Source organism: Epinephelus fuscoguttatus, linkage group LG10 (assembly GCF_011397635.1).
Source record: "Epinephelus fuscoguttatus linkage group LG10, E.fuscoguttatus.final_Chr_v1".
NCBI lineage: Eukaryota > Metazoa > Chordata > Actinopteri > Perciformes > Serranidae > Epinephelus > Epinephelus fuscoguttatus.
Window position 1 is genome coordinate 29,068,022 of NC_064761.1, and position 16,085 is coordinate 29,084,106.

General features: G+C 43.1%; 1 protein-coding gene across 2 annotated transcripts in view; it reads left to right on the forward strand.

The window, feature by feature from the left end:
* tle5 (TLE family member 5, transcriptional modulator) overlaps positions 1–9,783 on the forward strand; it is a 57,691-nt gene extending 47,908 nt beyond the window's left edge. Inside the window, exons 5-7 of one of the 2 annotated variants that reach the window (XM_049588716.1) lie at positions 2,786–2,848; positions 3,642–3,716; positions 4,966–9,783. In XM_049588716.1, the coding sequence (XP_049444673.1) occupies positions 2,786–2,848; positions 3,642–3,716; positions 4,966–5,193 (366 nt within the window). In that variant the 3' untranslated portion in view covers positions 5,194–9,783. The remainder of the gene's footprint in view (positions 1–2,785; positions 2,849–3,641; positions 3,717–4,965) is intronic. The other variant, XM_049588717.1, reaches the window with a different exon arrangement.
* Positions 9,784–16,085: the final 6,302 nt, after the last annotated feature.

The window sequence follows — 16,085 nt, forward strand, 5'->3', positions numbered from 1 at the left end:
CAAGCAACTTAATTAATGAGGTGAATCAAGGGATTCTGATATGTCTGATATGTGTGTGTGTGTGTGTGTGTGTGTGTGTGTGTGTGTGTGTGTGTGATGCAAGATATGGGTGCCCTAGTTTGAGAAGGTCATTGCAGATGTTTCCCATACTGATGAGAGTGTGGTTTGAATCACGAGGGTTTAAAGGATAAATCTGGTTTGTCAACAAATCCCATGAAAAGACCAAAACCAACAATGAATTGAATCATTCAGTTTATCATCCACAGCTGTGTGTTTAATACTGTGACGTGTCAAAATGTCTTTTATGGAAAATAAGTATTGCGCTCTAAAGCAGACCGATTGAGTCTTGGTTGGAGGGGATGTGGTTTCCACCACTATTCCATTTGGCAATAAATGTCACATGCCACTTATGCTGAGTATCAGTGGCTCTGTGTGAAACCTAAACAAAATACCATGTGTACCAACAGCATCTAAACAATACACAGTAATAAACACATCCCACATGACTTGTGGCTGAATGCAAACGGAATAAAAGCACAGTACTGTCTCTGGCAAGAGCTCAAAGCCAAGCTGCTGTTTGCACTCCATTTTAAGGAGTTTCCCCATAGACTGTAAAATAATGGACATAGCTACTGTCACCCATTGGTTTGTGGACTCCTGTTTTGAAGCCTCAAGTTCAGCATTTTGGCTGTCAAGCAGGATTTATACTTGTGCTTGTGCATCAGCTCTATGCAGAGCCTACACCATAGCCTACGCACGTGACTTACGTGTTGTGATCATTTAGACTTGTGCTGTGGTTTGCCTGTGTCACTTTGCAGTTACACCTCCAGAATGCTAGTCTGCAGCAAGGTTTCTGGAAAGTGCTGTAAAGTTTAGTTAAGTTGATTCAAAACACCCAAAACACACATTACACATGGCTTAATAGAGACAATTTCAAACACAAGTACACAAATCAGCTTCACTGTAACTTGCAGCATTCACAGACAAGCACTTGTCTTTATCTGGACACATTTTCCCCACAAATACAACATGCTAATGTTTTTAGCACAAGCCTATGGCATTTTACATTGTATAAATTAGCCTAGCAGCTAGCGGACTTTTCCTCCACACAAACGAAGCCAGGGACAACAGCAACATTTAACAAAGGTAACACTACAGAATTCGGCTCCATTACAACTCACAAGGTTCATCGATAAAACAACTGTCTTATACTAAACACGTTTTCTAAACAACTATAACATGCTAACGCTATTAGCACAAGGCCATGGCATTTTTCATTGTGTAAATTAGCCCAAGACTTAAAATGCTAGTTTTGGTGAGGGGGCATTATTGTTTCTTATCTGTGAAATTAACTTAAATAAAAGCTTTGTTTCCACTGAGGGAAATGGTTTTTACAAAAGCAGGCAGAAGGTCTGCGTCACTGCGATGTGTAGTTACATGTCTGGGGAGGTGCATGTCAGGCTACAGCATTGGGTGCAGCGTTTGTTCTACATCAGTGCAGAGCCTATGACGTAGGTACACCCTGAATTCGATGCAGAAAAACAAATCCTGTTTGGGGACACTGTCGGCAGACAGCCTGTCACTCAAAACGGCCCGCCCTTAATTAAGTGTAAATTTAAGCCTTCGTAAAATGAAAACGGGTGAGTTGTATAAAAATTCACCCCCTGTACAGTTGTCATGAATCTTGAAATTAGCTTTTTGGACCAGGCTACAAACATGCTTATTTCTGCTGTTCGAGGGTCTATGGGGATTGACTGACTTTTTGAAGCCATTAGTAGCAAAAGTTGTGAATAGTACCTGGTACTGTTTTTGGTGCCACCTTGGTAGAATCTGTAAATGAGTTGAGTTGATAGTAGAAGGTGGAGTAAAAAAACTGCAGTGCACTGATTGGTCAGAGAGAAATGTCACTTGAGCAACACTAAGTAGCAACTTCAACATGGAAGTGCCAAAAACACTTCTTTGAAACAATTTATAAACCAGTGGTTGACGTCATTATAGCTATCTTCCATGATTTTTACAGTCTATGAGCGACATAGGACATCCTGCACAGGCCCGCCATTTTTAAATAACTAAGCTACAGTCAATAGCGACAGCAATGTTTTGATTCTCTTAACCCAGATTTTAAAACATGATAGCTAACAAAACTACACCTTACACTACACCATACAGTTGATGAAGTGCAGACGTTACTTTGTTTGGTTTCCAATGAAAGGATTCAGCAAGTGTCACGTTAAAGATGTCACAGCAGTTTCATGTGGCATCGCTATGGTGATCAGCTGAGAATCCCACCAACACTGAAAGGGTACTGTCCACAGTGGTAAAAAGATAAAGAGAAAAGGACCTAAAGGAAGTTGTGTCAATTGGTGCCGAACCACACAATAGGAAAGTGGCATCGGGGTGTGTAGGGGCTTTAACAACACATCAGTAGGCCAAGTTGTCTCTCTAAACTACATGTTCCTTCATTTTGATGAAAGTGGGCACCATAGTTTACTGTCCTACTGCTGTAAATACACACTAGAGAACCAAATGTGTATGAATCTGCATCTAAAAATAGTCCCCAACATATACACTAGTAACTCCTGTTTGAGTGCTGAGTGCCCTGCCTTTTAGGAAACTACTTTGACCTTTTTTAGAAATGAAACTATATATTTGTGCCCAGTTTATATTGTTAACATCTTAAGTAGGAATTAAAGGGCTTGGGTGTTTTCATTGGATATGTTGACAGTAAAATACATTTAGATTAATACTGATATTTCTGTTAAACTAAGAATCTCTCCTTCCACAGGCTGAGATAGTGAAGAGATTGAACGGGATCTGCGCACAAGTCCTCCCCTACCTGTCTCAGGAGGTAAGCCCACACACACACACGCTCTGACACAAAGACGTCACTAACCCTCTGACCCTCCGCACTATTCCTTACATCCTGGAATGAGATCACCCTCATTCCCGCCTCATTACCTCTCCACCTCCGTGACCCCTCGCTCAGCATCCCTCCCTCCTCTGCTCTCCTCTCCATTTCTCTCCTCCCATCATTCATCATCACTCGCTTCCCGTGTTCCTCTCCAACTCACTTTCACTTCACTCCTCCCTCCCCCACTCTCCCCTGCCATATTCAATCTGTCCTCCCGGTCTTCCCTCCCCTTCATTTTGACCTCCTCCTCCTCCTCCTCCTCCACTCTGCTCCTCCCCTTTATCCCTCCTCCATCCCACTCCTCTTTTCCTTTATACATGTGTATGTTTGTGTGTGTCAGCGTAATAAATGGTTGTGTGATTCAGATAAGCCATGCTCTTATCTGCCCACCAGGGCGTTGACCTCCACCCATTACAGCACACCAGCCAACCATCCATTCACCGGTGTCACACAAGGCTTTTGTGTGTGTGTGTGTGTGTGTGTGTGTGTGTTTGTGTGTATGACTGGATGAATAGCTGAATGGCCGGAGGGGGGGGATGCATCACCAGAGAGGGTTGTCGGGTCTCTGTTGGGACTATTGATATTGATCTAACCTCTCCACCTCTCTCCCCCCGAACTCTCCTCCCCTTGTTTCTGTCTCACTTTTATTGTCTCTCTCACTTTCCTTTCGCTCGTCTTCACCGCCCCACTCTCACCCTCACCCCCTCCACCCCCCACCCAATGTCTCCAGCACCAGCAGCAGGTCCTGGCAGCCATAGAGAGGGCCAAGCAGGTCACCCCCCCAGAGATGAACTCCATCATAAGGGTATGATGTTCAGGCCCCGCTTGAGGGTCGTACGATGGCTTCAAATCACGATTATTGATCATTATCTCTAATTCTGTTGTCGCCTTTAATGGCCTTCAATTACTGGCTCATAGTTTGTGTAAATTTTAACGTCTATATTTCAAAATGAGTTGGAAAATTTTAAGTTTACCCTACCCTGTAGCTGTAATCATCTATTTAACAGGATGAAACCCTCAATCCTCCATTCCAGGGGCACAATTTTGATAATGAGAACATTAGGATAGCTAGCAAGCTAACTAAAACACTGAATCAATATGGATGGGGTATTAGCCAGCTTGCTGTAATCCGTCATCTCTGTGGCTTTAATGTTAGCCAGCTACACTTTATCAATATAAGCCTTGTAGTAGCTAGCCGAGCCACTCCATCATTTTACTATGGTAGTGTTAGCTAGCTTAGCCACTCCATCACTGTGATGCATGATTCAAAGAGGCGCCTTGCCTTTGTCTTTGTGTCTGCTGCTTTAGATTCAGAGGATACTGGTGTGTTTTTGGGTCTCCTCTCAGCACAGCGAGACACACAATTTGGTCCATTTCCTGATGCATACCAATATTTTCCTTTCATACTTTGTACATTAAATATACCTAAAGGACACGGAGCGTTTGTGATTCTGAATGTGAAGCTGTTTACTTTGTGGGTGCAGCCTCTGCAAACTGGGGCTGTTAGATCCAGTTTATGAGAAGTCAGTCAGGATTGTCATAAAATCAACCCACTGATGTGTCATGACGTCAAGTGTGTGTACAGCAGGGAGTGATGAAAATGAACAGGCTTGGCAGTAACGATTTGTCTCTCTGCACGTTAAAATGAAACATGTATCCCGTGGTATTTTTATGTGTAGTTTTATGTGTTACATTGTGGACAAGGTGTGTCTTCTCTTGAGTCATTTTTTACAGTGTGTGTCCCCCCCCCCCCTCACTTTTTTTCTTGGGGTTATATAGATTGAAAATTGCATCTGTTATAAATAACTTATATGTGCTGCAGACTTTCCATCTCCTACCGAGCATGTATTTTAGCTATGATATGTGCCTTCCATCTTTCCTATTGTGCCTGAGCTATTAGCGCTGTGCCTCAGGGGTTATATATTAAACATAATTTGTGATGTATAATAGGTCTGTGCATTGCAGATTTTGCATTTCCCCCTGTGTTTTGCAGTGATTTGTGTGCCGGGTCTACCCTGCTGTGCCTAAGTTGTGTCTGGTTGTCTTCCATGCAGCAGCAGCTCCAGGCTCACCAGCTGTCTCAGCTCCAGGGCCTGGCCCTGCCCATGACCCCCTTGCCGCTGGGCCTGAGCCAGCCGACCCTCCCGGCCGTCACCACCTCCTCCGGTCTCTTCTCCCTCTCCTCCCTGCTGGCCTCCCAAGCCCAGCTGGCCAAGGAGGAGAAAGCATCACGCGACGGAGTCGACAGCCACCGCGAGGAGGACGGAGACAAGTCCGATTAGATGGTGTCCCCATTCAGCTCTGTTTTTGTCCAGAGACCTGAATCCCCCAGATCTGAGCTCCCTTGGCCTACAGCCTCTCCCCTGGTCTCCCTCTCTCTGACCTTAGCTAACATGGGCTTTAATCCTATCACACGGCTCCAGCTTCAGACCCCTAACCAACTCTCATTACTGGGAGGGCTTTGGCACCTGCCCCTTATATCAGATGAGTCCTGATCGCTTCATATTTACATCCATAGGTTGTTTCTTTATCCTCCCTCATCTGTATCAACATCAGAGTGGCTCCTGTGTCTTTTTCTTCTAATGTCCCTTTTTTGTATCTGATTAAGCTTCTGTTTTATGTTTATTTTCTTTTTTATCAGGACTCCTCTCTATTTCTGTTCCTTCCTGTCTTCCTGTCGCTCCATCTCTCAGTTCTTATTCCTGTTTAGTTTCTGTTTTTTTTTTTCTCTTCCTCCCACTCTCACCCACCTCTTGCCTCTGTTCTAAGCGGGTCCTTGTTATGCAGGACTGATCTGTGAGACTGAACGCACCGTACCGTAGGTGTTAAAACAGGCTAAACGTTAAACACAGGGATTCTTTGGCAGGCTGTAACACTTGTCAGACACAACATAGGATTCCTACAAACTTCCAATTTTCCTAAGAAGGAGGTCTGACAGAGATCAGTTGATATTTTTGGCAGTACAGATTGCATGCATTCATTCCAAGCCACAACTTGGCTTTGAGTTTAAACGGTGGATTGTAATGGATCAGAGAAGCGTTTAAACAGTGTCCTCGTGCCCCGGCTAAAGAGAGAAACATCCCACACACACACACACACACAAGTCCGAACCAAAACCTGCTGCTTTCAGAGCAGGATCGTTGTATCAAGAATACGTCTCCAGATTTTGTGTATAATCCTAAATTTATATTGAGAAAGGGAAAGCACCTTCATGCTGAGGAGCAGATAACAAACCCACATTAGTAAGTAATCCCCCTCGACTTAAGATCCTCACCTGACCCCGTGAGGTACGTTCGATAAATCCACCCAGCACCTTAACCGAAGGCAACATTTTCCCCAGTAGTTAAGTGAACAGAGATGCCGCACTTCCCCACCACCTTTTGCATCTTTAATGTACACTAATATTAGAGTGGGCACCGAAGGGAGACAGTGTGCATGTTGTGTGTTTGACAGCAGAGGGCAGTGTGTGTCTTCCTCCTCACTAGGTCCAGAGCAAAACAAGGGCAGGACAAAGACAGAGTACAGGCTGTGTCACGAGGGGAATGGCTTATTTATCCACTCTGTGTGTACTAACTTAATATACAGAGACTTGACTGGTGACATTAATCTCTGCATGCGGTCAGTCCCGGTCTCTGTCGTGATCCAGTTCTTGAGAAAAACTCTGTTTTGTGGAACACAAACACAACTGGATGTGTGCTTTTGACCCCTTCTGTAAAATCTGATTTAAATACTGTACATTTTGATTCACTGTACATATACAGGTCTGTCACACATCAGACTAACACTATATTCTGACACCTACGTACAAAACCAAGTGAGAAATTTCCACAACCCAACACAATTATATCAGTGCAGATCACACAGCTGAAACACTGGTGTCCTCCACATCTGCTCTGATGAGTAAAAACTCCCCCACAGCCTCACGGGCCCTGTTTTCAATTAGCTTGTCTGATTAGGCCTCTCGTCAGGTGGAAGTTGGCTGACACTATGCTGGGAAAAATGTGAAGTAACCAAACTCTGGTTGTGCTCAGAATCTCAGTAGCAGATCTTTACAGCGCCCTTAAAAGTTCCCACAAATCCAAACTCCACAGGGAAACTTTAAGGCACTTGTGTGATTGAATTGCCCAGCTTGAATTGACAGTTTTATACTTCCCATTACATTTAGATTTAATTACGTAAAGATACAACTTTGATAATCGTTTTATTTTCTGTTCTCTTTGGCGGCACCTGTGGTGATAAGCAGTAATTGCAGGTGTGTTTTTGGCTCATACTTTCCAGAGACCGAACAGCGTCACCCTCTATTAAAAGTTGAATTAGTTTCTTTTCATTTGGATTTGCACTTGTTTCTGAAGTTTTGTAGTCTCAAGTCATCGCTCTTTTCTCTGTTTGGTGAGTCACAATAACCGTTTGCCTGCAACGCTTGCAGAGACCAGAAAAAAAACAGCCCGCCATCTCGCATACAAGTGAGTTGAAGAGCAATTCATTGCGTTAGCTCTGCCTACCCAATCTAGTGGAGCAACCACTGCTTGGTGATGGAAAATGCGTCACTAACTGTGCGTAACTTGTGATTTTTCTTGGGAACATTGCCACAGACGCCCAGTTCGTAATACTGCAAATGCAGGGACTCTTCTCCGTGGGCAATATTGCATAACCTTATGTGGTCATAGTGACTTAACAGATATTTCATTCATTCATTCATCTTCTAACCGCTTCATCCTCTTGAGGGTCGCGGGGGGGCTGGAGCCTATCCCAGCTGACATCGGGCGAGAGGCAGCGTACACCCTGGACAGGTCGCCAGACTATCACAGGGCTGACACATAGAGACAGACAACCATTCACACTCACATTCACACCTATGGACAATTTAGAGTTATCAATTAACCTAGTCCCCAGTCTGCATGTCTTTGGACTGTTGGAGGAAGCCGGAGCGCCTGGAGAGAACCCACGCTGACACGGGGAGAACATGCAAACTCCACACAGAAGGGCTCCCACGCCCGAGATCGAACCGGCAACCCTCTTACTGTGAGGCGAGAGTGCTAACCACCACACCACCGTGCCGCCCTTAACAGATATTTGTTTAAATGAAAATCTTAAAAGAAAAATGTGGCCGACATTAGGCGTCCATATTCCTTTGGCTTTCAGGCGCTTCTGTGTTAAGTCAGACACATCAGGGCTTTCAAAAAAATATCCTCAGTCGCCAATTACAATGTTGATGTTGACGTTAATGCTGTTTACAGGTCGGAAGGTGTACCTCCGATATGACACGAATGCGGCATAACGGAAGCAACTAAACCACTTGAAAGCTGCATTGGTATAGTTCCTTTTAGAACCGTCGAAAGTCGTACCAACATGTACCTCATCCGTAGACGTGTCGGTGAAGATACTCAGTCATCTAGGTCATGGTAATCATAAGTGCTATATTGTAGGCAACTGGACAGTCCGGAACTGAAGACGCTTTTTGGATGAGAAGCAAAATGTCTTCAAGAAACACAAGCAAGTCCAGTTGCCTACGATGTAGCACTTACGCTTATCCATAGAGCTGTTTTGCTTTTCCACCACAGACAGACTCTCAATGTAGGTGGGGTTGTTATCAGATTGTAGTAGCCACATCGCTGCTCATCCAGTTCTTACTGTATTTTCTCTTTACTGATGATTCAGGGGAATGTCTGAGCCTCATTGTTGGTGCACAGAATGTGGTTGCGAAACATTTTCCAAACAAAAAGAACAGGCTGGAGTGTTTAGAGTACCATCGATTGAATATTTAAAAACACTGACAATTCACTCGACCATACAACAGACTGCAGTGTTTCTAGCTCCACCTTTTAGTGTCGGATCAGTGTGCTCGGTACCTCGACAAAGGTGTCGTGTTGATACTATTCACAACAATGGAAACGCAAAAATAACTGTTCTAATGTGTAACAAACTGAACTGAACCGAATCAGACTGCTTGGTGGAAGCAAAATGAGTGAGATCCTAAGAAGAGGTCTAATCAGGCAACGTGTAAACACCTGTGTAGGTTGACTATGGGGGTGCAGGGGCTTTAACGGGTCCAGTAGCAGCCAAAACAGCCCTATAAAACGTCTTCTTTTGACAGCATGAGACGGGATTGAACACGTACGCCTCCTTTAGGGTGTTTGCAAACACATATTTCCAGCAGATGAACCCTCAGTGGTGATCGGACCCCCTGACATTTGGCGGCGGCCTGTATATGAAGTTGTTTTATACAAACCCCACACACAGATACACAGAAACATTTCTTACCCTCCTCTCTCTGGTTTTAAGGCTACACTGTGAGAATGAATTGATGTAACGTATGAGATGCTTTGATTTTTGGAGAAACACCACTCAGAACGATGTTTGGCACGGTGATGATGATAAAGCACATTTTATTGTTGAAGTCATTCAGAAAGCAAAAGTAAACAAACTGCACATTAGAATGAAACCCTCCATGTGTCTATAAGTTCAGACGACTTCCTGTTGGTGACGCTGGTGGGATGAATCCTTCAATGATGCCCATTGTTGTGTATGTATGTGAATACATAAACAAGGTGTGTATAAGCAGCTGTACAGGTTTGATACACACACACACACAGACACACAGATGAAATGCATTGCTGTTGTTACTACAACTGAAGCTAACACGCTATTCTGCTTGTGAATTAAGCTCGCAGCACACCGTCCTCCCACATACTGTATGTGTCTAGCTACAAACTGTACTTGTCGTAGTGATATGCAGAGCGTGTAGACAAAGCGACACACACACACACACACACACACACACACACACATCAATGCATGTCTGCTGGGGAACTGAGATTGATTTCTTTCTAGTGGAGACATTTTTTCAAAAGAATGTTTGGTCCAAACTTTCTGTGATCAATGCACTTGTTTTTTTTTTGTTTTGTTTTGTTTTTTTATCCTCTTTGTTTTTAAATATTAATCAATATGAACTAGAATGAGAGTTACAAAGCTGACGTTATAAACATACAAATGAAATTCTATGTATTTGTTAAAGTAGTTGGAGGCGCCGGCCTCTGTATACAGTTATACATAGAAAGCTTTATGTGTATATAGCTGCATCTTTTCTTGTCTGTCCTGGATGATTCTTGTGCTATTGTGTTACAAAACTGATGTGACACCAGGGGGGAAACTGCAGTACGTTGACCTTTTGCCCTTTGACCCTCTTTCTGACCCCCACCCTCTCTCCGATCCCCTTTACTCCCACACCACGTCCCACCTTCCCGACTTTTGGCCCCCATAGCGTGAAGCATTGTAAGCGTTTTGAGCTTTGTAAAGGTCTTTTTTTAAATACTTATTTTGTGCATAATGTAAAACCTGAAAGTGTGTACTTTGGCAAAAAAAATGTTTTGTGTCTGAAATCATAGCTTCATTGAAACAAAAAAAAAAAAAGAAACTATAAAAAAAAAGTACAACAAACATTTACTATAAATAATATGAAATGTTCTGCAGTAAGGAAGGACTTCTGGTGCCTTACAAATAAAGTCAATCAAATCATAAGAAGCGTTCCTGCTCATCTGTGACTCTGTGAATGTCTCAGTGTGGTTGGTGTTTGGAAAGCCTGGATTCCTGTTTTAATGTCTGTGCAATTGTTTGAAGTCACTGCAGGAAGTATGGTGAATTGTCAGGGTAACCGTCCAAACAGAAGACCCAGATTACAGGTGAGCTCTGCTGCCTTTCAAGGTTTTAACTCATGATGTTTTTCCCTCAGTGGGCCGAATAAAATTTTGCCAAATATCCAATCTTTAGGCTGACATTTGTTCCAGTTCATCTCATCAGTGTGTGAAAATCAACTTTAGGTCCAAAACTTGGTTGAGGTAGGGTAAACATTTCTTATCCTTAATTTTTGTTGAGGTTTCGTGATCTGAAGTGCACAGTAAGATGTCAGTGTTAAAGACAGTCCAAAATCTACAGCCTCAATAATGCTTGAAACAACCAATATAATAATGTCCTTCTGACAATATCCATGATGGCTTGTAATGTTTTCTTCTTCTTTTAGTTTTGCTCAATGATGGGTCGTGACTGCAAACCTTTTTTGCAGCCAAATCTCAAATTTAAGATGTACAGGAAGATGGAATTTAAAAAGGACTTTGTGCATTTGCATCACCATGCAGCTGCTCATCTTTCGAAGGATCAGCTTTGATGAAAATCTCCACTAAGTTGCAAGGCAATTTTTGTAGCCTACTGAAAATGACTGGAAGCAAAAGGCTGTCTGAGAGGTAGGGAGACGTTTTTTTTAAAGATAATTTTTTGGGCTATTTGCCTTTATTTGACAGGACAGCTTAAGCGCAAAACAGGTAGAGAGAGAGTGGGGAAATGACATGCAGCAAAGGGCTGTGGGATGGAATGAAACCCGTGGCTGCCACGGCAAAGACACAGCCATCACACATGGGGCGCCTTCTCCACCAGGTGAACCAGCTGTCGGCCCTGTAGGAAGACAATGTAAATGCTTAAGTGTTTGGATTTAGGGGGAAATATTGGCATAAATTAAATATGATAATTATGTTTTCTTTAGTGTATAATCGCATGAAAATAAGAATTCAAATTGTTTCGTTTTCGTTACCCTAGAATGAGCTGTTTATACTGTATCTACATAGGGAGTGGGTCCTTATCTACAGAGATCGCCATGGCGCATCACCATGTTTCTACAGTGGCTCAGAACGGACAAACCAAACACTGGCTCTAGATAGGGCCATTCATGTTTTTGCGTTGGTGATCACTGTCGGAAGCCTCTCCACAATAAAAGCATCGGAAAAACGTTGATTTTTTTTTTTTACAAAAGTGAAACTGTTTTATTCAGTGTTTTAACTGGTTCGCATCACTGGGTCGATTTGTTTTGGACAGGGAGAGACCTCTGCAGATAATTCAGCTCCTGGTAAAAACCCCCAGAACAATGAACACTGAAGGAATTCTAACTGGGAGAAATTTCAGCTGGTTGCAATCTGTAATCCTCACCACTAGATGCCACTAAATTCCCTTAAACCCCTGTCTCACTGGACGAAAAACCCCACTCACATCGACTAACATCTGGCTTTTGTATTAAATGGTAATGATTACAATCAGCATTCACTCTCAGGTCAAATAACTTTGTAGTAGTCACAGGTATTTATTAGCTACGAATCGGCAGTGATGGCAATATGATATCTGGATGGATATGCTAATTTTAGCCCCTTTTGCCACTGCGATGCAAAGACGGGCAGACACAAAATGTGGTCCAACTCCATTCAAGCAGCGCTCGGACATTATTCCAATTTAGTCAGGACTGACTCTGAAAGCGAGACTGAATAACTACTAAGATTTAAAAAAAGAAATAAATACTGCAACATTGTCACTGGCCTCCATGCTGCTTTCTTCTGTTGACTAACCTGTTTTTTGGCACACCCGTGATGTTGAAAATGACACTCTAGAAAGAAGAAAAACAAAAAGGGATACTCGTCAGCTGCAGAGCCATGTACACAGCTCTGGTCTACTGGCAATGGGAAAGGGGTAAATCGCCTGTTTTTCCCGAGTTTAAAAACTTGGGCTAATTTTAGTGGAAAAAGAGAAATACACACTTCCTTTAAATACTTCAAGTATGAATATCAAACTCATCAGAGGCCCATTTAGTGTCCACTCTGGAGCTTTTAATCGGACAGCTCTCAGCAGATGGATTTACCCAGCTGTCGAGTAATTGCAGAGGTTGAAATTAATGTTTTTCAGAGCATTTTAAGGACTTGGTTTAAACTTAAAAGAATTAGCTTCAATCATAACTTGAGATGTGCTTTGGAAAATGGCCGATAATGTTTAGTAGAATGAAGTGTTCTTCTGCCACATTTCAGAAAGGCTGATTTAAATGAGAAATGAGAAGAGCCATGAGAGCGATGAGAAAATCAGGTGCAGATTCTTCGGGACCAGAGGCTAACACAGATAGCAGCAGAGGTTCTCAGTGATCTCTCCTAAGTCTAATAGCATAAACATGAGTTTGCACCATGTTGTGTGGCTGAAATTCACCATGAGAATCCTGCTGGATTCATGTTGACTTGATTGTCTCTATCCTACATCTGTTATTGCACCTTCTTTAGGTCCCAGTGTTGAGGTGCACATGACACGACCAGTTTTTCAGAGCCATGATTTTGCTCTTTTTGTTAAGACAGAGAGATGAGTGCCTTCTGACTGCCTGAGGGGTTCCTGTAGTTCACATCAGATCCACCAGGAGGAAGTGTTGATTTACGTTTAGCAGCAGCTGCACTCTGAAACCAGCAGGTAATTGCTCTGAGGTATTCTCACATGTGCTCCAGTGTTTGTGTGTCACATTCAAGAGGGAGCTTCCTGTTCTTTTGGCTGCGTTGATGAAGGTTTATCTATTCAGCGCCACATGTACCCTGAATTGATGTGATATCTCGGAGACAGCGGATCGCGGCCTGTTTGGCACCTGTGCGTAATCCTCATTTAGATGCTATGCCTATTAAACCTGAGACATAACTTGGTTTGTTGCGTTTACACCTCGTTGCTGAGCACATGCAGCGGCTGTTTTTTTTTCCTAATGTGTGAATGACAGCACATCCTTCCTCCTCTATCTCCTTTTCACTTTCTTCCCTTCCCCCTCACTTCCTTCTCCTGCTTTCCTTTCCCCTGTGTGTCCATGCAGGCAGGTGAGTGTGTATGCCTGACTGTGTGTGTGTGTGTGTGTGTGTGTGAAAGAGGAAGACTTATGAAACCTCAGAGTTCCTGTGGTTGCAGCCCTCCTTCCTCTCTTCCTCCCTTCCTCTCTCTTTCGCTCTCCCTACAGACAGCTCTGGATCTGACACTTGAATAAATATGAAAGTGCCCTATTTTTTCTCTTTCTGTCTGAGGATTCACACGCTCCTCGCAAGCAACGACGCAGAGGCAGCAGAGGGGAGGGTTTCTCTCATCCCAGTATTTTTCTATAGCGCACATTAGAGCCTGTGGAAAAAAGATAAAGTGCCACAATCACACACGAGTCATTTAATTAGTGGCACCTTAAAGGAGAGCGCTGATGATATTCTGTGTGTTCCTTGTTGTCAGTAAATCCCATGAAAAGACAGAAATCCAACAATCAATTTATCCGACTAATATTTATTGCCTGACATCCCTCTGTGCCAAAAACATCTTCTGTTGTCCAAAAACTCTTAAAAAACACATCAGTTAATCACAGTGTTGACATGTTTCTTCATTATAATAAACACGGACTCTGTGTAGTTTATTTTAAGTCATCCCACATACACAGTCCTGCTGCTGTAAATAGTCACTGGATTAATCCACATCTGAAAATAGTTTTCAGTGCACTGTTTACTCAAGTCCGAGCAACATTTGTTGAAAACTACAGCTGTTTTAGGAAAGTCACTGTTTAAAAATTAAAGTGTATTTGTATGATGCATTTTTTAAAGAGTTAGGTCTCCAGTTAAAATATATTGGAGAGGGGGACTGCTGGTTTCGGTCTTTGGTTTTGGACAATAACAAAATTGTCCACACAATAATAATCTTACAGGCCCAAGCACACCAAATTGACTTCAAAGAACTAGCGGTGACGAAAGCCCCCTGCTGCGTCGCCTAACGTTGCTGTGTCTCGGCCAAAAACGTTGCACATGAAAACACTACACAGACTATAGCCAACGGTCAACCAGCACATATGTTTTGCGCCTGTGTGTATTCTCCAGCCACAGACCACAATTTGAGACCAACAAAAGCGGGTGTTAAGACTTAGGGACATGTCTAGCCGAGTTTGTAACGCAAGAAGTAGGAATTTTTTAACAACCATTTTGGACATGTTCAGCCAGGTGTGTAGGGACCAAACTGGGAATTTTAAACCAAACCATGGCCTTTTCCTAACCATGACCAAGGAGTTTTTGCCAACCTGGGCTCACTCCAGAGTCGTCGAAATCCGGTGCTTGGGCAGTGACTTACAGTGTCAGACACTTACGAAAAAGCCATCCTTGAATGTTTGCATGATACGTGGTTGGTTGCCATTATAGTGAGGGAAACAGGGGGAACTGCCCATTGGTCCAACATCCCATTGTTCCGACCATATTAAACTCATTGTTCCGAAGTCCCGTTGTTCCGAAATCATCATGATGCCCTGTGGTTAAGGTCTGGTTAGGTTTAGGCACAAAAACCACTTGGTTAGGGTCAGGAAAAGATCATGGTGTGGGTTAAAATGAAAAAGAAAGTGACAAACACATAAGCTGTGAGCCTGCTTCGCCTCAAGCCTTTCCCAGCTGACCCAGAGCTGGTCGCGGCGCACCATCAAGGCAGAAATACGCCCGCCGGGAGCTGTTCAGCACCGTGGACCGTTGGACTAATGGATGTTGGACCAATGACATGGACCCGAAACAGGGCGGGACACGAAAAAAAGGTAATGCAACCTAAGTACGATTAAGGGAGGCAGGAGGGGAGGTGGATGGGTCCAACAAACACCTACCTTCAGCCGCGTCTTCACGTCTTGGATGATTCCAAAGCCAAACCCTGTTCTTTTTTCCTAAACCCAACCACACACGTTTGTTGTTGAAGGCAAAATAAACATCAATTTGCAATGTCTTACTGACGTAGTGTGTTTATTTTTTTTTTCTGTATGTTTACTGCAAATTTCCTGTGAAAACAGAAGTGTATTTTCAAAGAAGACAATGCATGTAACAGGCAGAAGCTGATACACCATCCCAGAACGTCAACAACCAACGCACCCATCCAGTCGTATGTGGAAGTGGAAAGTCCATGACCAAACATCAATATTTGAGGTTGGAGTGAGAATGTGTTGTTTTGTGTCTAAGCATAACCACACCTTAACCACAGCGTCATTACTATATAAGCTTATAGTGTAAACATATCTGCTCGAAACATACAAACGTAACATATCCGTGGTTCTTAGAAACGTACAATGCCAACACTCACTCTGGCCAGTGGGTTGCAGTGTAATTCCTCCTTTTTGGAACACTGTTGATGTTTTTATGGATGAGTAAGTGAACCTTGAACTTAAATGATAAAAATACAGGAACTTCAGCCCAATCCTTTGAGACAAAGGGCACCAAGATAAATCACAGGTCATCAGGTGTCTCATTAATAGAACAGTGTGTAGGATCCATTCTAAAAACATATGTACAGACAATAGCCAAAAATGGCGGAAACATGGGTCAAAGTTTCTCCCATCAAGTCTGTTGGGGAG